The sequence below is a fragment of the Taeniopygia guttata genome, chromosome 5 (assembly GCF_048771995.1).
Source record: "Taeniopygia guttata chromosome 5, bTaeGut7.mat, whole genome shotgun sequence".
Classification (NCBI taxonomy): Eukaryota; Metazoa; Chordata; class Aves; order Passeriformes; family Estrildidae; genus Taeniopygia; species Taeniopygia guttata.
In genome coordinates this window covers 22087090-22113362 of record NC_133030.1, presented here as the reverse complement: position 1 = coordinate 22113362, position 26273 = coordinate 22087090, and the positions used below count along the sequence as shown (strand labels likewise).

Here is a 26273-nt window from a genome sequence, read left to right as displayed (position 1 = left end):
TCATTGGTTCTGCTAACTCCTCTGCTCTGCACAGATTGCCAAGGGAGAACAATAAACACAGCAACAGATGCATGGAGAATTTTGGCTCTTGACTATACATCATATTTGAGTAAACAGAAATTAGCAAAAGAGCAGCCAAGTATCAGCCATACTTCCTTAGTCTGCAAATTCACTTCTTGTGCAGCACTTTAATATTTCTTATTCAGGTACAAGAGCTGGAACACATAAGAAATCTCTGAAGCAGTAATATATATACATGTACATTAAACAGCCAACCTTACTGTCCTCCCCTTGCCCCACACCTCTGTGAGATAGTGCTACTTTGGATGCAGTGTTGGGCAAGAAGCAATTGGAGCATTTTCTGAAATACCTCTGTCACCAACAAATGAGAAGAAAAATCTACTCTGTCAAACACAACATCGTACTTCTTCATCACTGTGCCACTACAGGACCTGCATCTGTCAAGGAAATAGCAGGTGTTGCAAATAAATGTAAGAGACTCAGATTTGTTCAGTCAAAATGATGCTGCCAGGGTGCTCCTGAAGAAGTGAGAGGTTTGGGTGAAGCTGAGCTGTTACTCCCCTTGTTCCTGCACAGGTGAAGGTTATTGTACTTTTGTGTGCTGAAAAATGACAGTGGTTTAAATCTGCGGGCATTACAGGCTGTGGTATCAAATAGTGAGAGATTAAAGGTTTTACCTCAGGGTAACTGATAGGAATTAACCTTAGGTAAGAAAAGACTAGGAGGAAAAAAAAAAGAAAAGCCACCTTTACAGTGGTTATTGGGAAGCAGACAGGAAGTGATGGTCCCAAATTAATTCTCAGTGAATGGGGGTTTTGGCAGTGTCCAGCATCAAAGCAACTGCACCTACTGAAACACTTTGTCCCCATTCCCACAGAAATGCTAAGGGTCAGATCAGCCCCAAAACTGCTCTATCTCTCCTTCTCCGGAGGTCCCCACAATAAAGCTGTAAGGAATACTACTGAGATTTTGGGGAGCAGAGAATCACATTTCAGTTTATCTATTCACAGTATGTTTGGCAGATAAACAGAAAAGTTAATTCCCTAGAGAGATCCATCCAGTACTTTTCCAAAGTGCTTTATGCAATATGCATACCGTCAACTTTGCTTTGAAAAGCAAAGAAGAGCTGTGAATTTGCACGTGAAGATGTCTTTGCTTCAATTAATAACAGCACATCATTTTGGACTACAGCTCCCCAAACAGTGAAAAGCTGCTTAGCTCTCTCTCCAAAAGAGAACTGAGGCTGACTGAATAACAAACTGCTTGCAAACCAGCAAGAAAAGATGTTGCACTTGGAAATCACTGCTGCCTATTTAATTTTTAAGGTGTAAAACATAGGATCTTTAAACAAATCAAAGCAGAGAGAATGAAAAAGATTAATTAGGGAGCTTAGCTGGAGACTATAGTATTTATCATCAACATTTCTCAAGCACAGCTTTTGCTGGGGTGTGACTGATTGAGCCAGCCCTGAGACCCCAGCATTCCCTCTCCTGCAGAGCCCATTGTGGTAGCCTCAACAGCTCCATCTCCCTTGTGCTGCTGGTGTGAATTCTGGATCCACAGCAATTTTGGGGCAGCTTGCCAGCACCAAACAAAGATTTCCATTTGAGAATCTGACTTGGGGCATGTGATTCAATTAATGAGGATAACAATAAAACTGGCACACCTCTGTGAAGTTAGCAAGTGGAGAAGAATCATGGAAGTGGAATAGGTCAACTTCTGTATACTTACAGAGATTCAGCTATTTACACATAACATTTGAATTAGTTCTCCTTAGTCTGAGAAAATAACTTTATAACATCAGGTACTTGTTACAGCAATCCTTTCAGTGAGAGGACTTTGATAAGAAGTGGGTCTGGGCTTTGATGGTTCCCCTGATAGTGGTGGTGCCTGCATGAGGCATCTGCCAGGGGCTGATCCTGACCCAGGACCACAGGCAGACACGACATGCTGCCTCCCCAGAGCATCTGCACTTGAATCTGCCTCACGCACCCGGCACGTGGATCACAGCCCTGGAGATAAACAGGGACATTGTGCTGGGCACATGAATGCTGGGGAAGTGGCAGGCAGAAAGGGGGAGGTAGAGGCTAAGGCTGAGACCTCCTGAGCTCTGCTGCTAAATCCATATACAGCAGCCAGCACAGAGCTCCAACCTCTGCTGAGGCCTCTAGGGCTTTGCAACAAAAATGTAGTACCATCTGTACAACAAAACTGGTTCTGATGACTCATCTTTGATAGCATAAACAGGATAGCAAAATAGGAAATTATGATATTAAGCAATTTTCATTTGTATAAATATGACCAGTAGCTTTTTATACACACAGGTACATGTGATTTCCAATATCGCTTTGTTTAAAAACTATACTTAAGATAAGACCCGTAAAGAGTTAACAAAACTTAACATGGAATGTAAAAGAAATTGTAAGAAGCCTCATGCAGGAGGCTATAAAACTAGAACAATTGAGACTTTATGAGACACGGGACATGCCCACTTGTGAACACTATTAAAACACCAATTTTATTCAGGAATACAGAATACATTTTTGAATATTTCCAGTTTACAAAAGTTTAAGACAAGGTTGGCTTTCAACATACAACCTCTTTTAAAGCACTGAAGTAACTTTTCCATTTCAAGTTAACAAAACCCCTTAAATCAGGAAAAAAAAAAAAGACAAATGAAGGCCACAGTTCTGTACTGAGATACATTAAGTCAGAATCCAGCACAGTATTGAAATTATTCCTGCAGTCCATATTTTAGTCCATGGGTGTAATATAACCTCGTGTTAATAAAAAAATACTGCAGATCTAGTAAGAACTGCAAGAAAAGCCCTTGTCTTACCATTTTAGTTCCAGGCATTATATGCAAAGTAGCTTAAAATAAGCAACAGTTAAAAACAGTACTTGTCATTTGACCACCACATTAAAAATACAGCATTAATTTTTTTTCTTCATTTATAGTTTTAAATATTAATTAAAAATCAGAATCAGTGTTCCTCCATCCTTTTCATCATTAATAGTTTTCCTTATCTACTAAAACCATTTGTCTTTGCTACTATGTCTAAAAGGAAAGAGCACAAGATTAACAAGCTGCAGCATTAATTACAGTGAGAGTCATCTCTTTCCTCCACTCAGTTTCTAAATCTATCACAAGGGCCCTATTAGCTGTATCAAAGTGAAGTGGTGTAAATAAAAGTAATCTGGCTTAAAAGTAGAGGAAGGAGTAATGCAGTTATTTAAAAACTGCAATGCAGTCAGTGTTTTTGTATATGTCACTGCAGACAAGAGCCAAGAAAATTATTCACAAGCTCACTTTTAAAAGCATCAGTGCCAATTTTACATTTCCAATACCAGATAGGTAAATGGTAATTTGCCTTACAAGGAATTTGAGATTACTATCAAGAAGAATCACTAATGGCTTCATTTTAAATACACAGCACACTGATTTCAGCAGAGGTTACAGCTGAAGCTCCTGAATTTTATTTATTTGTTTGTATTTATATTACCTTCTTTCTGACATGCCTTCACTTACTTCAAGTAGTCATTTCTTCAAACTCTTTTGTTCAAATATATTAATAACTGCACTGAGAAGTACTCAATACAGTGGTCACCATTCAGTACAGATGTGGAAACAATTTGGCTCTTGAAGAGAACTTTATTGATTTTACTTTTGTAAGAATAAGTTTTTGAAATAACATCAATTTGTTTAAATATTAAGTAGAAAGGGAAAATCTTGGATGACTAACATCAAACTAAAAGGTTAAGAACAATTGCAAACAATAGGATGATCAATTCCAATTTTACCTGCTACTGTAAAGAAACCCTACCAACATGGTATTGGATGAACATTTAACTTCAGCCTTACAAGCTGCAGGATTTTCAATATTTAATTTCATCAGCACATTTCCCAAAGATTCCACTGAATAATGCAGCGTAATGCTGTATTAACACACTAGAAATGAGACATCATAAACAACTTCTGTGTGATACTACAGCAATTTCCAAAGAAACCAGCCTAGCAAACCTGTTCTACAACCAGAAAACTGGAGTAAGATGAGCCACCCCAAGTTTTAGCACACCTTTTTGGAACAAGATCCTGAACTGCTGTAGTCCTTAAAGTTCAGTGGTCCCCATAAGTAACAATGAAGAGAAGGACAAGAATTGTGGTTCTTTCTGGATCTCTAGACAATGATACATAACAACACCCAGAAATGCAGGTAACAGCTTTTCCAATCAACATTCAAACAGAAAGGCACAATCTCCTTTTAAGATGTGTTCTCAAAAACTAGACAATTCCTATACAAAGATAAATACACCCTTAGCTGGAAGGGAAAACATCACACCGTTAAGAATGTTTTTTCTTTTTTTCTTTTTTTTTTTTTTTGGTAAAGTCCAAATGGATTATCTTAATGCAAAAGTTACATTAATATATACATCCTGAAAGTATTTTTTTAATATATATATATGTACATATATGACAGTGACTGACACAGAAGACAGAAGAAACAAGCTATATTCACTCTTTTCCTACTTCTTAGCAATGTGAGGCAATATTTTTCAGATGCCATAGACACATAGTATTTGGGCTGCACACCCTCTGGTGTCTTAGAATACACATGGTGAAATGCAATCCCCTGTGGAAGGCTTGTTTGAGGGGTAGTGGACACAGATTTAGTTTCACTAACACAGCTTTAGGCAACTTTAAAAAGATAACTAATTACAACGTAACTACTGCAAACTCTTCAATGGTGTGTTTTCAAGACTAATTTCTAAAACTGCAATAGAAAACCAATAAGGTTAATTATGATACAGTATAACACAGCTCTCTTACAGAGGCCAAGCAGAACCTTACTGAAAGACAAGAGAGACAGCAGGGTCGAGTGATCACAGGAAATGTCCCTGCACCCATCTGTACTATTAATTCATTCACATAGCTGAGTTTGATCTACCTGTAAAATAAAGAATAGCTGTCTGCTCTGTGCAATGACAACAGTCTGCCTATGACCTTGGTCAGTCAGTAATAAAGCTAAATCCTGCTTTGTGCAGGACAGCATAATTACATTGCTTCAGTTCTCAGCAAGGATGAAATCTGAGCCACTCCTGTACATTAGTTTGCAAGGACCTAGGAGCATCTTCACCAATGCACTTCACCACAGGCTGCCTAAGCCTGTAATGAAAGCTGCCCTTAATCTGCTTCCAAAGTCAACCTAGCCCATCAGCATTAGAATTCTCCAGGACTCCCCATCATGTCCTCAGTCCTGGAATGACCTGTGCTTGTATATCTATCTGGTCCCTGCCTCTTGCATATTGTGGCAATAGACTCCAAAGCTGGAAATGGAAAAAAACAATAACCCAAAAAACAACAACACCCTAACCCCCTCCCTAAAAATTCAGGTGTATTTATGAGAACTGAGACTGAATTTAAGTTGTTGCCTTACCTACACTCCAAATTCTTGGGCTCTGAGCATGTAACCATGTAACCTTTGGTCAAATGAATCTACCTTACAAAGACGGGGTCAGCTTCCTTCACTTCCTTTAAACAGCAAGGTCTGTTTAATGACACTGTTCTTTTTTACATAGAAATAGTGGGAAATGTGGAATAGACAAACATAAAAAATTTTTCAAGGCAAATTTGCCCCCAGACAAGAGGAAGACACTACACTTTTCTGTATACTGAGCACAAGTACGGCACTGCAGTGGCATATAAATTCACAGCTTCTTCCCTCTTGCCTCTCTACCTTTAACCTCGGAGGTGCTTTCACATGGTGATCCAACAAGGTGCACTGAAACACATGTGACAGGAGACCATTACAAGACTTAGGACAGAACAGACATAAATAATTCTGCTGCAGAAGCTAGAATTTCAACCAAATGAATGTGAATAATGTAAACTCTGTGAAAACCAATGAGTTTATCAAAACCAAAACTTTTGACATTGGAGTTCTTGTGGTTGTAGCAGAACTAAACCCAAGTGATACACTATGTACATACCTACACATAGTATTACACATGTGTATCGATGCATGTACACACATGCTACAGATGGGATGCCAAGCCCACACCTTTCACTGCATGACCTGCTTTCAGGTATTTTACAAACATAACAAACTACTCATTGACATTAAAGCTTTCTGTGCTGGGTGTTTGCCTCACAGCAGTTTTGGTGTTGAAAATTTTGCTGGAACAATTTGGGGGGTTGTTTTGTTGTTTAGTAGTGGGATTTTTTTTTTAAAGGGAATACATAGAGTAATGTTATGCCACACAGGAAAAGAAGTCTTGCTCTGTTTTTTTGAGAAGCTTCGGTACTCAGCCTTGACATTTGACAAATAAGCCAACCTTTGTGATGTTGCTGAGATAACCCATGCAAATTTGGCCTAGATACTGGCATCTGGGGAAAAAAAACAAAAACCTTGCTTAGTTAGTTGTTGCGTCCTCATAAGTTTAAACCTCCTTCACAGTGAGAATGCTCCAGGCCACACAGAGATGGGTAAAGTAGATATTCTGCAATTTAGACACTGCCAGGAGGTTGGCATTGGGCACCAGACTTCCAAGCAGCACGAGTGCCTCTCATGTGCTTCAGTGACCATCAGTTGGCACCAGACGGTAAGAAGAAATAGCTCCCACGTTGAAAGGATGGAAGGCAGTCTGAAAACAAGAGTCCTTCCCGCAGAGCTCTCATGTGCAACTTCTGTAAATATTATACACATGCATATATACATTCATACACAGTAAGCAGTCCAATAAATACAGCACATCAGTTCTTTGGACAAAGCACTGATGTTTCTCTTACTTGTCTGAACCAGAACTTGCTCACAGAAATACTGTGGAGAGTTGATGTGACTCTAGATTTAGCTCTCCTTGCTCTGCCTTTGACGAACCCAAAATGCTGAATTCAAATATTAACTCGATGTGAATTCAAAGCAAGTCATCGTTCAAGCACATGTCCCCCTGAAACCTATTAGCCACAGCAGATCAACCCACACAGACACAGTAAATGTCTTCTGGCCATACCAACTACTGGAGCAGTTACACTTCTCTTTCAGCAGTGTGGCTGACCAGAGGATCACTCTGATCCACTGTCCTCTCCAGCAGAGTTCTGTGCCCATCCATGCTGCCATGGACGTCTCTCGTCCAGCTGTCGGATGTGCCCACAGGACTTTCTGCCACGGGGGTGTCTGTGCTGGCCAAGCTCCCCGAGCGGGAGCGGTAAGGAGGAAGGTCTGGCTGATTTGGGGATTCCGATTCGGAACAATAAGGTGGTGGAGGAAGGTCAAACCAAGGTGGTCTGCTGTAAGACACACAACAGAGTAAGAAGTTACTGAAAACAGCAGGACAGAAGATAGTACATGGTATTCCAATGATGAAAAAAACAAACTACTTCTTAGCTTTTCAATTATGACATATATCAAGAGATCTCAGACCTGCTCACATTATTCAGGTCATTTCAAAATGAGAAACAAGGTTTCTGGCCAAGGTGCAATATAGTAATAACAACCTGTTTAACAATCCACACACTGAGTTAGATGGCTATGGACTTCCAACAAAGCTGGCTCAAAGACAGCTGTGCAAGAGGTAAAAATCTTTTCTGTTTAACATTTACACCAGAGAAAACACTAAAAGAAGTAACATTAAGTGGTAGATTTACACCTATAGATGATGACATATGCAGAAGAAAGCTCCAAAGAAATCTCCACTAAGTGACAGAGATTAATGGCTTACAGTCTACAAATAAATAACAAACTGAATTCTCCACACTGACAAATCACTTTGGCTCTCATGAGATCACATGCAGAGCAACTGTTAAGTAGGCACAGGCAAGATGAGCACTGCATTCAGGAAAGCTGTTCTAATAGCAAGCAAGTAAGGGTTGAGCAGATTGGTAACAGGCACTGGGAGCAATTAGCTCCAAAACTGCCGATGGTTTTATCAGCTCAGGTGAGAAGTGATTACAATCTGGACACCTGCTCATTTAGTTGTCCTTAATAATGAAAAGATATCATTATTATGAAAATCCACATTAAGACAAGGGATCTACAGCCAAAATCAGAAGAGAATAGGAATTCACAATTACTCTTAAATCCTACAATTCATACTATAAATACCAACAGGGTGATAGTGAGCGATCTGAATTGTTGCAGTTTGTACCATATCCCTTTCAGGTACAGCGGATGCTGCTTACAAGTTTTGCTTGGAAAGACTTTACAGACGGAGATTAAAATGAAGGTTAATCATCTACAAATAAAACCAGTGTCATAACTACATAACCACAAAAGCATCACATACAAGCCACACCCACACCGAACTTCAAAGCACTTTCAGCTATTTAAATTAGGAAGAATCCTTTCCATTTCAAAGTTCTGTTCTTCTCTTGGTAAAAGGTAAAGCATTGCAGAGCAGAAGAATGATACAGTTTCTTTAGAAAAGAATTGAAGAACACTCTCACCTTTATATACTTATCATAAATGAACAGGGCTGTATGTTTTCAGTACTATGACCTACAACTTACTTGGGTTTGTTTGGTGAAACTCCAAATTCAGTTTTCACATTTTGATTCCAGACTAGCACAGGTTATCACTACTAGACAAGTGATACATTCTCTTGCCATTCTTAAAATCTGTGCTAAGAGATTTGAGTTTGCCTCAAATCTCTTTTAATGCCAGTAGCAGTAAACAGACCTGAGAACCATGAATTTTTCATACACAAAATGAGCTCAGATTTACTGAAATTTGATCCTGTGCAGGCAACAGAAGCGCAGCACTGGACTTCTGTCAAAGCAGCAGAAAGTGGGGAGCAGCAGCACAGACCACCAGAGCTGCGACCAGCAGAGGGATGCTTTGGTGAGCCCAGAATCAGCTCCTGCACATACCTTTGGTCGAGCACGGCCTCTGAATAGGACGGCGGGGAGTCCAGCTCCACTGGCCGGTGGTAGGGCTGGCTGGCCATGTACTGGATGCCGTTGTTGACGTTGTAGGTGACGCTGCAGTGGTGCGGGTGGTCAAGGACCACCAGGCGGGACAGCAGCACGGGATGCTGCAGGCGATGCACCGGCAGCGTCATCAGATTGTTGCGCTTGCGCTGGTGGTGCAGCACCAAGGCGAGGAAGGCCACCACGAGGACGAAAATGACAGAGCTGCCAATGATGGCATAGGTAATACTGGGGTAGTAAAGCAGCTGATTTTCGGAGGTCACGTAATCTTGGCCACTCCCCGCCTCTGCAAGACAAAAGGAAAAAGGAAGCCTGAGATTGGTTGCAATATAAAACTGCTTTTGGCCTATCCTGTGTTTTCTGCTAACACACTGTGTGACAAAAGAAAGTTTTCCCTTCAGATTCTGAAAAATGAGCTTATTAAAAGCACATGCATGCAAACTGGAGATTGGCAGAGTATCCCTCAGTCCATCCCCACTCACAGTAGTGCCAGCAAGTAAACTACAGAGAGAGACAAGCTGAGAAAGAGGAAAATACACTCTGTAGCAGCATGAGCATTATCATGGGAGTATCTCCCCCACCCTTACCTAACAGTCACAGCTTTTGTTTCCAGAGGTGAGATACCCAGCTCCAAGCCAAAACAGCAATATCTCAGCTGCATCTGGCAAAGCTCACTAGAATCAGAGATGTACAAGGCGCAACACTTTTTTTTTTTTTTAACTTTACATTTCCCTGACACCATTTAAGCCTCATGTCCACAAGGTCTTGCAGACATCGAGCAATATCTTTCTGTGCAGCCTGTAATTCCTTACAGCCTCAAACAAGCTATTCTGACATTCATCCACCTCAAGAAAAATATGAGGCTCAGTAAAAACCAAACCAAACAAACAGAACCTCAAATCCACACAATTACAAGAGCATGATCCATCCAAATTTGTAATTTCCTACTGCAGAGGGTTGGCACAGTAAGTCCTGGCATATGATTTTCTTTTTTTTAACTTATCAAGCAAAACATCTTTTCAGTCATTCAGAATTACAATAGAGCCACTAACATATTTCTCTAACAACAGATAATGAAATATACACTGACTGTGCTCAGCATAATGGAAGACCTTTACTCAAGCACCCATTGCTTCCATCCAAGATGCTTTAGGTATCTCTCTCAATATTTGATTTTGGTAGTTCACTTACATGTTTAAACACCAAGCCACAATTTCCAGCATCACTAAAAATAGCTTCTGCATTTGTCAGTAAGATAATACAACATAAAATGGCTAATCCTTTAAACACCTTCATTTTAAAACATAGATACTTTCATAAGAAGATATGAGATGGGGGAAAAAAAAGACTGTAACAGAACAAATAAAACATAATTTCTTCATTATGAGAGTAGTGAGGCACTGGAACAGGTTGCTCAGAGAAGGTGTGGATGCCCCATCCCTGGAAATGTTCAAGGCCAAGCTGGATGGGGCTTCGAGAAACCTGCTCCAAAGCAGGGAGGTTGGAATGAGACTGTCTTTATGGTTCATTTCAACCCAAGCCATTCTGTGATTATTGGTCCTGCTACCAACTATGAAAACTACCACTCAGAGCTGCTTCACTGATGATGCCACTAAAACCACAGTCCAGAGTTTTGCAGGGAAGCTGCAAGCCAGACTTTTCCTGATATTTAGTGTAACACCTCAGGAAGGATCTTTGCTAACTTTATCTCCCTGTGCAACTGTGCTAGAGAAAGCAGAAATCACTGTTTCCAGTCAACAATTGGTCTATGGCTCACTCAGCAAAGTAAACCAAGTCTGCAGGAGGAATGTAAATGAGAACAGAAGGAAGGAAAGGAACTGACATGCATTAGTAATTTTAATTACAGCTCATCACATATTACTCTGGCTCCTTTAATACACTCCCTAAATTCAACAGCTGAGAAATGAATTCATGTCACGCATCACAGACAAGGGCCAGTGCAGGGAATATAATGACAAGCAGATCATTTTTATGCAAGCATCAAGAAGTTCATTTGCAAGGACTGACCCGTGGATGAGCACTACTACCTGCAGCAAGTGCAAGGAAGGTAAATCTGTTATGACATCCTAGTAAAATACCACAAGACTCTCATTCAACTTGGCTCACTGGTTACAGTGCATTGGCATAAGGCTGAAAACAGGATGCCTCTGCAGACCAGATGAGACCTAATTATTTACCATAGGGTCATTCCGCAGCAGCACAGTCTCTTCTCTGTATAATCCCCATCTTACTAAAAGGGGAGAAAAATGAGAAGTGAATTATCCATCAACTTTTCCCCCAAACTTTTAAAGTTATCCACCTGTTTAGGAAAACATCTAGGTCCTACAAGAACCAGTTCTATAAATCCAAACAAGTTAACTAGATTGATGAAGAAAAACTCCTTTGTCAAAATTCAGATGGGATCTGATGATCAGCTTGAGAACAGTGTGAAACAAAACATCTCTTATCTGGTTTTACAATCCTTTTCATACGATAACCATAGACATACTTTGCAGAGATTTGGGATAACTTTGCAGTTAACACCCTGTTTTGGAGATTTGGGATTACTGTGGCATCATTTATTTACCAGTAACTCTATTCCTTTTCGGGTGTTTATATCTGTTTCTCATATTCCCATTTAGTTTGTGGTCTTTCTGCAACCCAGAGCAATCTAAGGGCATGCCTAGGGAACTGTGTAGAGGTCTCTAAAGCAGAGCAATTAGGGTGTTGTTTTGAACAGTCTTGTCTGGCACAACCTTTGAACCAGCCAACACAGCAATACTGCATTTAAAACTGTAATTAGCATCTCTGTCAGTTCAGCTAATTCTAGCCCACGTGTCTCTAACATGAAGCAGCACAGAGGAGTACAGACACATCCTGTGAAGAGGAGGCACCCTCCCCATGCAAAGAATCCATCTCCCTAAACACGAATAGTCTTTATATCTGTCCAGGAAAAGACTTGAGATGGAGTTCTAACTAGGAAGCGTCAGCTACCATTGAATTTAAGTCTTCTTTCATCACAATAACAACATTATTCTTACTTTATTGGTGGTTTTCTGGGCCAAGAAGGCATAATCTGAAGTTCTCTTAGCAATCCACACTCACAAGTGAAGTCCAGTGGCATTTCACTTCGGCTGTGATACAATTTATTCCACAAAAGATCAATGCCTTTACCTAATCTCTCTTTCTAGCAATGCAAATAAATCCAAGCCTGAAAAAAAGATGGAAGTAACATTACCTGAGCCTCTCAACACTGCGTGGCTCGCAGTCCTAAAGAGGTGAACTGCCCTTAATGGTCTTCCAAAATAACTCTTTGACAAGAAAATTGCTCTATGGCACAGCTAAAACAAAACATAGTAGAGAACTATGAGACAGTTTTGCATATAGGAGACTTTTAAATCAAGTTTTTGCTTTGTCTTCCTATATAGCTGATCATGTTGAAATAAGCAACTTTTTAGAACTCCTTGATAACGTTCTGGTTTTTTTTTAGAGCCTGGTGTATATTCAGAGGTTTGGAAGGGAATGAGGCGTACTGAGCTGAGACTGCCTGATGAACCTCTATCCATTTTGCACTCGATGCAAAAGGGAGGAAGTGAGATACAGAGAACACCTGAAAACTGTCTCTTGGACATGCACGACTACTTAAGGAAACAAAATCCATGACTCTTTAGCTCTGCTCTAATAACTTTCAGCAAATGTTTACACATCACAGAAGTCATTTAACTGAATTTCTTGGTAATTCAGTTATCATCTCCCCGGAGAAGCAGGCATTATCCAGGTAGGCTTAAAACGTTCTGTCTGCTCTGCTACTAAGTGCAAACGCATGAAAAAGAGTGAGAGGGCAAACAAATTTCATTTAAATTCATGGAGTATTTACTATTTAATGCCTTTTTTTTCCCCTTAAGAAGAGCTATTTTCTATCATGACACATATAAACAGCTTATCAATGCCACTTATTCCTATTAAACCATAGTATCTGGGAAATGCAGAATTCACAGATTAGAGATTTTTGGAGTGTAAAAAGCATTGTGAATATTTAAGAAAACACTGATAAAGGAAACATAGCAGGTTGTGCTTAGAGGTCTATTTTATTGACTGTGAACAAATTTGCTGTCTCAAAGTTTAAAAAAGATCTGAGAGTAACTGCATTAAGTCTGCCAGACATAGGGATGAGAGGCTATTATTTTATCTTTCACAATCCTCTGCTGAAGCCTGGCTTTTCACAGTTCATTGGAGAAAAAGCTTTCGAAATACATAATCTGAGCAGACATCTGTAGCCTTAATGAGCACGAGTCATGGTCCATCGCCAACAAAGATGCTACTGTAACAACACATTTAAATTCCAACTGGTTAAAGTGCAGAGCTGCAGCTTGGAAGGTTAAAGACGACAAAAATCAAATGCAGACAGGCAGAGCCTTTGCACATTATTTACTTTCTGTGTTTGGAGTTCTTAGGGCATCCAGCTAAGTCTCCCAAAACCCTTATTAAATTTTTCATCCTTGATGATTTTATGTGCCACTAAAACAAGTCTTTCATAGATTTTGTGCACTGAACATTTAGAACGTTCTTTATTCTCGTGATGTTTTTCTAATTGACTTATCTTTTTTCCCTATTGCCCTTCTCAGTGTTACAAACAAGATCTCTCTCAGACAACACAGCACCTTGACCTCATGAAGCCTCCTGCTAGGTTACCACTGTTCCCCTCCTGAACAGCTTCACAGTTCCCATAGACACCAGAGACAAGGATTTGTTTTCAACTGCATTCAAAGCGTGTTTTTGACTTGCTATGGCTTTCTCTGTTTCAGGCACAGAAGAGAGATTCACTAATGGAAGTGTTACACATACTAAGCAGGCTATATCTATGGGAATTGGCCAGAGGAATACAATATGATTACATTACATTTTTGCTTAACAGGTACTTGGTAAATGGGGAAGATTTCTGGGAAGGCACCAAGATGAAACTCCTTCCAGGTATGTCTATAACAGTGATGGCTTCACAGACATAGACAGACAATGAGCATCTGCACAGATGTTGTGGCTTCAGCTGGTACCAAGGTTATCCTGTGTTTAACTCCCTGCTAATCACAAATGTCCCTAATGCCCACAGACAGAACCACAGCAAACAGAACAGTCTTGATCTAAGAAGCTGGAGCAAAGGGTGTATCTATTCCCAGCTCTTAAAATTACCCATCAGGTAATTTTTGCCACCTCTGCCTGGCTCCTTGCCCAGCTAGCCCCACCTGAAAACTAGATAATGATGTTCCCACATTCTCAGGACATTCTCCAAAGTTCTTTCATACTGACAAGAACTACATTTCCCTGAAAAGTCCAAGTGTTTCAAATATCAATTAGAAGCCTTAAATACCACTGAATGCCCTGTCTTTACCTATTCTTTCAGATGACTGGAAAGACAGTCATGACCTTGACCACACAAACACAGTAGAATCTCTTGATATGAAGAACTTGTTAGCTGTACATAGATAATATATATATTTTTTTACATCACCATTGGTATTACTGTAACAACTTGAGCTCTGCGCAATGAAACAGAATTTCTCTGTATAATGCACTTTAGACGCTCTGAGCAAAACAATGGTTATTGCTCCCAAGAATGTAAAACTTAGTGTAAGACTTGGAACTATATACAGTTATAAAAGTAGCTAGCAAGACACAGATAAACCTAAGTACAGTACCAGTCAGCAGAATTAGAAGTAGCGCCAGCATGTCTCATTCAGTGCACCAGAATGGGTGCATTACCAATGCCTTCCTTCCCAGACTTAAATCCTCATCCTGACCACGCTCTACAAGAGCTGTGCTTTCAAGTCTTTGCAGCTGCTCTAAATGAGCAGCTGAGTCAGCCTGAAGATCAAGAGCCTCACCTCTCACATGCCATCCTTTTTTATCTTCTGCAGGGCAGGATAATTACTCCATGCACTTCACACACACACACACACACACACACACACAAAGAAAAGAAAATCAGCAAACTGAGCAAATAAGTGGAGAACTAAGAAATACTTAGCAGTAGTCATAGCAACCAAAGTTCTAAAATTAACTTGGCAGCAATGTAAAAACCTGCAAAGCCAAAACCTGCCATAAAGCACAGAAACAAAAGGTCCAGACTTGGCAGCTGGAGGGAGACCAAGGAGGAAATTAAAGCATTACTCAAAAGTTATTTAGGATTACTCCAGCACATGATAGGACAGTGGTGTGCTTTGATTAAATCATAGCCACTACAAAAAACAGGCACAAACCAGGGTTAAAACATAAAAAGGAAGAACTTTGTCCTGTTAGTCACCTCTATCTAGTTTGTCAATGTAGGGTCACTAACAAGAAGGCTACCACAAAATTAGTTACTATGCAGTTCTTGTAACATTTTATGACAGGAAGAGTCTGGGGCACTGAAAGCTTTAGGGTCTTGTGCTACTATTGGCCCCTCCCAAGCCCTAAATTAAACCTGCTCTGCAGAAGGAAAATCTCTAACTGCACCCACCAGAAGGCTCTTTGGTAGACCAAGTTTATAAAATAAATCAATAATCTGCTTCAAAGAAAGAAGAACAGTATTATCTTCATAGCATAAACATGCTCTGGTACTCTTGCTGAGACACACGTCAACTACACACCACCCAGGCTCTAGTGCCATTACACGAAAGGTGCCTAAATTGGAGATAATAGCCACTGATCCTAAAGCATAGCCTGCTCCTCCCTCCAATCTCCCAAGAGATATTCCAGTCTCACACAGTATTCCCCAACTGCATAAATGTCCAGGTTTGAGGTCTTTGGTTGCTGTATAATCTCTTGTATACAATTAGTACATAAGTAGTACAGGATAGTCTTCAAATTTAAAACAGTATCATGTTTTAATGAAGAAGTTAACAGAACTGTGAAATTCAGCCAGCAAGACCCAAGCATACTCATTCTCCAACATTAAGTAATAATGGACATACACTAAAATACAGTAAGTTCCACCTCATCATGAGAAAGAATTCCTTTACATTGAGGGCGGCAGAGCACTGGAACAGGCTGTCCAAGGAAATCATGACATCTCCCTCTCTGGAGACATTCAAGAGGTCCCTTCCAAGCCTATCTGTAACATCAGCTTCATCTTCACTTCTGTAAAGCATATTATTTTCTACCAAATAACCTTGGCATCACTGGCAAATGGATGTGCAAATGCACAGTCCTGTCTTCTGCCAAAGTTAATTGGAGCTCTGAGCTAGGTAAGAGCCTGGACATTGTATCAGCACCCTGCCAGTGCAAAGGCATGCCCTACCTTGATTAATTTTGGAAGGTCATCAGTACAATTCCAAGTCAAAAGTATGACAGAAAACAGGCTTAGCAAAGGCCACGGGTGGCTTTGCTTTTCCTATTCCCCAAGTGTTTAGAATCCAAGTTGCCATGACATACTCCACTAACATCCTTGGAATCATGTTAATATCTAGGAGACAGAAAAACCCAACAAATAAAAACAAAAAGTAAACTAATTAAAATGAAAATTTGTGGATGAAATGCTTGCATTTTTATCATCTATCAACTCTGAAAAGAAATTACACCCATTGCAAAACTGTTACCAATTTATCTTGAGTGATCTACATGCCTGAAAAAAAAGCATGTTATTTCAAGAGAATGTCTGGAAAAAGCTGAATGTGGGACGCTGTGCAGGACAGCTGAATTGCATTTTTATAGTGCTTATTCTGGAGGCTGGCAAGAAGAGACACAGTGCTCAGCTAGAATGTGCACATTAACTTTTTCCTGGGTGCTGATTAGTGCTATGAACAGCTGGAGCGTAAGAAGGATAATAAGGCTTGAAGAAATGCAGTTCAGGATTTATGGAGCCTGCAGTCAGGTATACATGGCAAGAAATACTACTTAAATGTGATTTAAATCTATTGCAGAGTAAGTTTATAATCAGTTTATAAATTCAGTCTAATCACTCAAGAACTGTATTTTAACGTCTCTGATTTTTGAAAAAGTGTTAGTACAACATCCATGTCCTGCTTTACATATTAATATTGTCAATTCTACTTATTTTCCAGAATTGTGAAGAAGATATGTTGCCAGATACACAGTACAAATAGTTTCACTTGTTCAAGAACCTACTAACAATCTAGAAACCATGAGCAGGTTGTGATCCTGCGTAAAAAAAGAAACAAATCCACAGACAATACCTTCCAGGTCACCTAATCCCTTTCCATCACCCATTCATTCATACCTACTCAAGGCCCCTTCAGTGACTGCCTCCAGGATGCCACAGAAGAAACCAGCAGCAAATCCACTCCAGCAAGAGCCTGCAGGACACCCTCTGGCTCTAGGAATCTAGAGGAGTCTGGAGAGGAAAGCAAGACTACAACAACTGAGCAATGTGGGCAGACACTCAGTGCAAACCAAGATAAGCTCGGTGCTTGGTTCCAACAAACAATACACCTGTGTAAAGTTACATTATGAGATGTTTTCCCTGTTAAAATTATCCTGACTTTGCATTTCATTTGTTTGACATACAAGCTAATGTTTCCTTTCAGCCACAAGCTTTTTAAACTCAAGAAACTCTTGCCAAACAGTGGCCTCAGTAGCTTCACTGTGTTCAGGTTCCATCTTCAGGAAGGTCTTAACAAACACTGTACTTGGCTGCAAATCAAATTCTAAATATTTCCTTAAATATTATATGTACATACATAAAACAGAAAAACAAAGGACCAAAATACAAAAGCAGAGAAGACAGCAATCGGCTGTGAAAGCAGCTATTGCACAGCCCTTTTTGGCCTTTCTGATCACAAGACTCAGACTGTCAAATGCCAGAGAAAGAGAGAGGGAGGAAGAAAGAACAGAGAAGCAAATGAGGCAGAGAGAAGAAAAACAAAAAAGCTGCATTTGAAAGGTAGTGTACACAAATAGGACACTAACAAGCATCTGGAAGGCATTAACACCAGGAAGAAGATAAACATGTGCTTTTCACCCTCTGATAAAAATCTCACTTGATCAGAAAAGATGACACTGAAAGTAAGGAGTGGGAGGGAAACACTCAAAGACTGTGGCTGCTGTGGCTCATTAGAAAACTGAAAGCTTTTCAGGGGGGTCCAAAAGCCTCTGCTCTGAACCTGAAACTATTCAGTAATTACCTGAATGACAGAGAATGCTTATTCAGCTTGCTGTTAGGCAACAACAACCCTGCTAGATGAGATCAAAATTTTAAATTATTTAAAAATAGCAGAAATGGTCAGGATCACATGTAGTCAGGTGTCAGCAGGGAACAGCATGTTCACTGGCAGTGAAAAATATACCACCAATAGAATCCAGCTCTAGCAAGGTGTGTGCTCAAGTATATATACAGCTCAGGACATCACACTTTAAATAAAAGAAAAAAAGAAAAAAAGAAAAAAAAAAAAAAAAAGGTGAATCAGAGTTTGATGGAGAGAAAAACATGAAGTATCAGATGCCCACACAGACACAAACTACCAATAAGAGATTGTTTAGGCTGAAGAAAATATTGCAGAGAAGCTTTAAATATTTTTAAATACAGAAGTTTGAAATTAATGAGAATCAAAACCATGGGTGCTCTAACAATGAATGTGCAGGGCTTTCAAACACTGCAGGGAAGTGTCCCAAATGACTAATGTGAGAAATCACAGCTTTATTTCACAGATCTAATTGATTAGAGCTGTCACCTCTGCCAGTGAATAAACAGTAGTAGCACCATGTGCCTCCATGCCTATAGATTTCCACTTACACAGACCACTCTGATGGCTTTACCATAGGGACTACCATTCCTGTATGTCCTCAGGAGAGTTTCACAAGGTTTTCCTGACTTATACAAAAAAATCTTATAAATTTTAAGTATGGCAATCTTGGTTGAATTTCAACCACTTGCCTCCAAAGGCAAAGCACCACAGTAACTTATTACCTACATGTGTAGCTCTGGTGTGAGGTGCAACTTGGAGAAGTGGCAAGGAGAATGCAGCACAGGAACAGACTCCCTCGAACTAGCAATGGTCTGGCTGTGCTTTGGGAATACCCTGAGACCTCTGAATGTATACAATGACTTGCAGTCAGAAATAACAACACTCTCACCCTGCCAATCAAATAACCCAAAACACCCTATAAAACATAAATTTGGGTTATTTCTCCTAGTGAGCTGACAAACCTGTGTTTGTTTCACCAAACCTGTCTTCAGATAAACAGAAAAAAAGACAAAAAACACCTCCTAACAATGAGGATGAAGGCCCTCCTGTAAAGGATTTTATATCACTTGTTACATGATCCCATTATTCTCCCAAGTTCAGTAGGAGTTCATACTTCATTGACAAATCAATAAATTCTATAAGCCTTAGAAGCTAAGCATGCATTCAGAAAGGAAGAAGGAGCTCATCTCCTTTAGAGTGCAGAGACACTTGGATACCTTTACCCCATGGATGGACTTAGCATAACATTTCAGACACTTAATCAAGATATTATAGTACCTGGGACTTTATCCAGAATATTTTTTTTGAAATATGCATTATAAAAATTTTGGTCTCACTTCAGCAAGTTTTCATATAAATAAATTAGGCAAAAAAAAAAAATCTTTAATTACAGAACAGAAAATTGCTGCACTTGATGAAAGGCTGTTTATTCAGCACTGACAGATGCAGCCTAATGAACGTGAGAGTGCCAGATTTTATTCTTGCTGAAGATGTAGTCTTGCTTTTTGTTTCCAGAGAGATTGTGGAAACATTTATTTTCCCTTTGACCCTGGCTGACTGACTAAACTAGTCATACTGAATTGTGCAATTCTTGATATGAAAAGCATGTGTACAATGCAAGAAAGAAAAATGTATTTTAAAATTTGTATTGAGGCAAGAATCATAATTATTAATCACTTTGTCAAGATAATTACTGTATGCAAGGGCAAATAAAGAGATTTTTGGTGGCATACTTATAGTTCTCGTTCTGCGTGAAAAGACTGGAGGCAAATAATAATGATTAGTACAGCTTAGCATAGTTTAAAAGGCACTGAATTAGCTAATGTGTCACATGAGAACGAGCCTTTATTGACAGAAACTTCAGCTAATGCATAGCAGTGGTAAAGAAGGTTAATATGAAACTGGCTTATCACAAGGAAAGGATATTAACTGTATTATGGCATGATTCTGCAAAACCCCAATGAAACCATGTTTGAACACTGGCAGCCTATTTTGGCCAGCTTACTTGAAGACAGAATTAGGTTGATGGAGAGTGCAGCATGAGAAACAAAGATGATGAATGGGGGAAACAGAGCTTAAATATCAAGAGAGAAAAAAAGCATGCTTTATTTAGTATTGAGAAAATATTATTAAGAGGAGATATGACTGAAGTATTTATAATAGCCACTGGTTATAAAAAATAAGCTCAGTGACTAATTCTTAGATAATTGGACAGATTAGAACTAAAGGTGAAGGAGAGCAAAAGGGAAAAGATGAAAAAATGTAATGAAACTTCTCAGAAAGAAGAGAAAATAGGTAAAATTATGCTTCATGACTAAATTTAAACAAACGCTGGGGGACTGTGTGGGCTGGATAAAAGCTTCTAGGGAGCATAATTTGTAATAGCTGAGACATGTTTCCATTTACACACACAAGCATCTGCTGCAATTTTAAAAATCATTCTTAAAGGTTAAGAGTTTATCTAATTTGAAAAAGGGAGAAACTAAACTATTTACTACTACTCCTTTATAGTACAGATGCAAATGGCCAACTATAGTATTTTTTTAGTACTATTCCTTTAAGTATTTAAAGACAAATCACATAAATGTTACAGTAATCCAACAAGATAGGTAAACCTATTCCTTACCTAAAAAGCAAGACTTAAATTAATAAAACTATTCACTTCAAGTTGCCGAGCTAAAGATTGTCAGCCAGGATCAGAAATTGTGAGTGCTCAGCTTCCATCAGCCATACCCTGCTCTCCAAACACACAGAGACTTCAATGAATTATTTACTTTTTCTTTACTATCAAAGAGGAGGCAGCTTTATTGCTTTACTCTTAAGGTGCACTTAATTATCCTTGAGCAACCCAGTCCTGTCCTCCCCAGCACTCTGTGGTATTTTAACAAGCTGTCTGCATACAGTGTTCACATGTTAAAGATGGAGGCTGATTTAATATGCTTATATCTCAGCTTAAAAACTTGTCTAAACACAAATTAGCAAAGAAAATTTAAAAAACCCAACCAAATCACACTGGATTCTAGTCTAAGTGGAACATACCAAGTACCTAAAAAATACTGAATAAAAATGCAAGACAAACCACAGACACACACTGGTCTGCATGACTCCTTGCTCCCTTTACGAATAGCTTCAATTTTTCAGCTAATTTTGTTCCTGTAGATAAGCACCCTCTAAACAAAGACCTCTGGATGCTGAAGGCCTGACTGATCCTCACATCACTCTGTTTAGCACTCACTCTTACCTTGTGCTTGATGGTTCCTCTGCATCATGCTCACCTGTGCAATTCTACATCCTTCTCTTTGAACATGTTAAATACACAAACAACATTATAACATCGGGCTTTTCACAAAAGTTTCAAGAGCTGTAAAATTGGAACGTAGTGGTTACCTGTGATTCATAAAGTGACAGATGACCTGGGATATCTCTGCCTAGGAAAAAGAAATCCTAAAATGCAGTTTTCACACTCTGGGGTGTAACTACCCTGCATTGGGAGTGTCACTGCATTTTTGAAGGGATTAAAACAAAGAGCAGGCTCCATAACTAAGCCAGCTAAAAGTTTAATTAAATACAATTGCTTGCTGTGCTTCCCTTCCCCAAACAGCCTCATACATATTTATCACTGTAATTACAGCAGTAAAAACCTCCACAACTAATTATGCCATGCTTCTCATCTTCTATATGCCTGGAATTTTTTACATAATTACTACTGAAATTAATTGCAAGTTAGTTAATATTGCACTTTGTCCTTTCAAGCTTAATTGAAAATTAAAATTTTTCAAACCAGTCATTCTTGAAAGCATGGTGCTTTTACCTCAGATGGTGCCATAGCCAAAATGTTATTTTAATGGCTTTTAGTAATACAGCATAGGGGAGTAGTGTAAATGTTATCATTTAAAATAAGAGACAGTTGCTCTAATGCATATGTACCATATGCTTGGTAGTGCTACACTTTCCAGAGAATATTCAGCCTGCCCAGTGCCACTTGGCCTCTCATGCAGTGCATTAGCATGTCATCTCTTGAGACAGAGACTGCTATCAGCCACAGTCAGCTTAGATCAAGCTCAAACCTGGAATTTTATGTGACTGTGGTTTAAGCATTGTGCCTAATATTTCAAGGGTGACTAATGATTTTGGATGTCCAGTTCTACAACTGATTTTGAAAAAGTAACAAATATTTCCTCCTTTAAGAGGTAGGGGATGAAGGGAAGAGCCAAAATTTGACTTGGTCTAGAAAAATAATTGCCTGAAAAATTTTGACTTAGCCCAGGAAGCACACAGTGTCCTCATTTTCTAGGGCAGTCTCTGTAATCAAGTGTGATTTATTGATTTGGGGGTGCCTTTAATGAAGGACATTGTACAATACAAAATCTTCCTATCAAATAAAGAAGTATCTAAATGCCATGCTGTGACCACGGACAGAAGATGCAGAACCCATGGATGGCAATCCCAGCAATTTCCAAATCAAAGAGGACCAGTGACACATCTCAGCAAACCAGAGGACATTTCAGAAGCCCACACCATATAGCCTCATGTAACTCAATCTACTATTTTTATTATTTCACTATTATTTTCATTTAAATCTATGTCCTTAGGATCTTACAACAGTGGCAATATTAGTGGGTTTTGCCCATTAAAATAATTCATTATTGTTTTAAACAAAACAAAGTGTATTTAAAACACCTTTTCAATCTTAACTTCAAAGCTTCAATCTTGCTGTGTTTATTTTTTTCCATCTGTCAAGAAATCTTGCATATTTCTAATCAGAAGATTTTCAAAAGCACAAGAGAACTTTGCTAGGAGAACACTTGTTCCTTACTCCTTCACTGTAAGTCTCCATAAGTCAATGACTCAATGGGTAATTTTTCTCTTACAATCTTTTTTAAGTTTCTGTAGATTAGTTCAGTATCTTGTTGCAACAAAAATCAGGGCAGTTGGTGAGTAATTAAAAAGGTAATTAATAAGAAAAAGCATTGAAAGTCAAGAGCCCAAGAATGCCAAGAAAGCTCTTTCAGCAATGTCATAAAGACCTGTGACAAGTGATCCCTTACCACTAAAGCAAATGAATGCAGCATTTGTTCTGTCTCAATAGAATAAGAGCTGCCTGTGAGTAGCTGTGAACCTGTGAGCCACATGTGTTTTATTAGCAAGGAGTTTCTGAACAAACTAGATTGGTACCGTCAGAAACCAATGATTTCTGTTTTATAGATTATTTGCAATTCAATGAGGAAAAATCCCTGCTTGTTTCCTATGTCCAGTTTAAAAGTGAACCAAACACAAATTCACTTGTGCATTTTCACAGACTGACTATAATTAAATACTTCTACCTACATAAAATTGCAAAGCTCCTTGTAAACCAGTCTCATATTTTCCTAACCAAAGAAACTTCCACTGTGCTAATGGCTACCAAGTGTTACACAGATGTATACACAAAAATAAATCTAATGATTTGGTGTGGAATTAATGTTTTTTTTGTACTCTGCACCTTTATCTGATGAATGTCTTCTATGCTCTTATTTGAACCTCAGAAAACACACTGCAAAAATTTCATGCTAGTTCAGATATTAAGGATTTCTCAGTGCATACCTACATGCTACACTAAGAAGCATTTTTAAAACCTAAAAAGAACAAGAAAAAAAAAGATTCTGTCAGCATTACAAATGTTGACAGTCATTTATTTCAACTACCCCACCACAATATTTCTGCTTTAATTAAACATTAAATCAGTCAAGTAGGCATGCAGATTTAATTATTGCTGTGGTTTAAAATGAGCTTATTTTCCCTTGAAGCCAGTGAAGGTTAGCAGGATGACCTCAGTATAATGGAAAATCCTCAGTCTGGCAGGATGCTGGACACGAATTTGTCCCTTATGGCACAGTTTAAATATCTTTCTCAGTAATACAATGCTCACAAAGAAGTACTGGTTTTACAAGTTTAATCCAAACATACCTGAGGTCTATAGCAACTGAATATTTGATGGAAATAAATCAACCCATTTTAGGAAAATGGTCTATTCAACATTAACTTTATCAGCTCAGTAAGAGTGGACCTGATGCAGAAGTCCCCAAACACCTACATGTTTGATTGATACTTTTCTCCTCTAACTCATCACTGTGACCACTTCACTCAGCCACCTCGGTACAGGAGTCAGGGTCAGGTCCCTTCAAGTGAAATGGTCAGAGCTCTCAAGGGGACAAAGGGTGGTGCAGGAAAGGGGAAAGAAAAGAGGAGTCTTTCACTACATGGTATCAGTTCAAAGCATTTCCCATCAGACATGAGTGTGAGGATTGTCACCTTGAGCAGAGTCTCCTCCTGCTCACACCAGGGGCTTGGAAGAGACCAAGAACACACCCGCCACAATGATGGCAAGAAGTTCTGTTTTCTCCTGAGTTATGTCCTACAGGGACTTCTGGGATAGCTGTCAGCAATCTGAAACCCACACACTGATTTCCAGACCTCTATGAAGGAAAATTTGTGTATGTCTTCATCCTTTTTCTGCACTAAGATTTTTGACCAAGAATCTCAACAGTGATTCTTGTTCTGGGCAAAACCCAAGCAATGAAACCAATTACCTGCTTAGTGATAGAGCTGAGTAGCTGAAAACAGGGCAAAGCTGTTTAGTAGGACACAACTACAGATGTTTGTATTTATTAAAAAACCTAAGTATGCAGTGAAAAGCAACTGGCAGCTGAGAAGGTACTTAGTAATACAGTCCTCTTGCATTTAAAAATTGCAGATGTTCCTGAGTATCTCTTCAACCCTACTCTAATACTCTGTCTAGACAAAAACACTATAGAATGTATAACATATGACACTTGCTATATCCTCTGTGGGGATTAAGCAATAAATCAGGTTTTCAGACTCAGAAAAATTGCATTCTTTGGAAAGTGACTTGCCAAATTTCAGTAAAGGAAAAGTTTTCTGCCCTTGGGAATAAACCCATGATGCTCTAAGGATGAGTACCAAGAGATCATATCCAGGAAAATAACTGAACCAGTTTTGAAGTAATAGGACCTGTAGAGATCAAGGAGAAAACAATGACATTCTATGCTGCACACCCTCTTTTTAATGCTGCATCTTACACAAGCATTCCAAACTTGACACTCATTGTACAGAACAAATATTATGCATGTTCTTCATTGCATGCTAATTCTGTAACAGAACTGCAGCATTATGATATTCAACAAAATCAGTATTCTTCTATTCTCCTTCTTCACTAGCATCTGATAACAAAGGCAATTGGGGCTGTGTGATTCTTTCATCTCCCCCAAGTTACTGAACCTAGCCTTTATGTTGTGGCCTAACAATTACAGAGTTCATCCAGGAAATAGGAGATGCCAAGTCTCATCTCTTCTGCAAGGACTGCTTTTTCTTTTCTGTACAGTGCAACATATAAATACATGAACCGTACTTATGCAGAACAGAACACAAGGCTGCCTCCTCCCATGCCTCTTTTGGATCATCCTTCCTCTTTCTCTCCCTTACCCACCCAAGGACTCTCCAATTCTCTCCTAAAAAGCAGTAAAATTTCATTAAAAGAGTATTTCCACCCATATACCATGAAGTTATAGAGTTCAAGGTTCTCTCTTAAGGTGTTATGCTCATAAACATTTTAGGATGAGGGCAGTAAGGTGCTCCATTCTCCAACAAATACTTAACTAACTATGATAGAGGATGAAAGGGAAAATCAGCTTATCCTGGGTATTTCTGGGGGAAGTGAATGCAAATGTTACATTTATGGTGGAAATGAATCCTGTTTGTGCATGTGAGCCCTCCACCTTGGAGGTCTTTGATAAATGAACTCCAGCTGAGAGCATCTCAGTCAGATACATGTGTGAAACCAAAGCCAAACTGCTTTGCTCCACCCAAACGGAAGCAGATACAGAACACTTCAGCTGTATTAATCCAGGTCCCTCTTTGGACTAACTGCTTGCTATGCAGCGGCACAGATCTTTCAAAACCACATCTTTCTCATGCCACTGTCTCCATCATTACCATCAGTGTACGGCAGATAGATTAGCAACAAACTTTCTACATCTTTGGCATAGTTTCTTTATTGAAACCCTAATGTAATTATTCATTTGTTTACTAGTTGCTTGTTTGACTGCTAACAGGATATAGAGCATTTCACTCAATTAACTGTATATCCTTATTTA

The 26273-nt window shown here is 39.1% G+C and overlaps 1 protein-coding gene across 4 annotated transcripts in view; it reads right to left on the bottom strand.

The window, feature by feature from the left end:
- Nucleotides 1–2513: 2513 nt before the first annotated feature.
- LDLRAD3 (low density lipoprotein receptor class A domain containing 3) overlaps nucleotides 2514–26273 on the bottom strand; it is a 105341-nt gene continuing 81581 nt past the window's right edge. For 2 of the 4 annotated variants that reach the window (XM_030274104.4, XM_072929871.1), the window contains exons 5-6: nucleotides 8885–9230; nucleotides 2514–7306 (exon numbers count right to left, since the gene is read on the bottom strand). In XM_030274104.4, coding sequence (XP_030129964.1) covers nucleotides 7045–7306; nucleotides 8885–9230 — 608 coding nt within the window. In that variant the 3' untranslated portion in view covers nucleotides 2514–7044. Of the gene's footprint in view, nucleotides 7307–8884; nucleotides 9231–12182; nucleotides 12286–26273 lie in introns of all 4 variants that reach the window. The other 2 variants (XM_072929870.1, XM_030274105.4) reach the window with 2 other exon arrangements.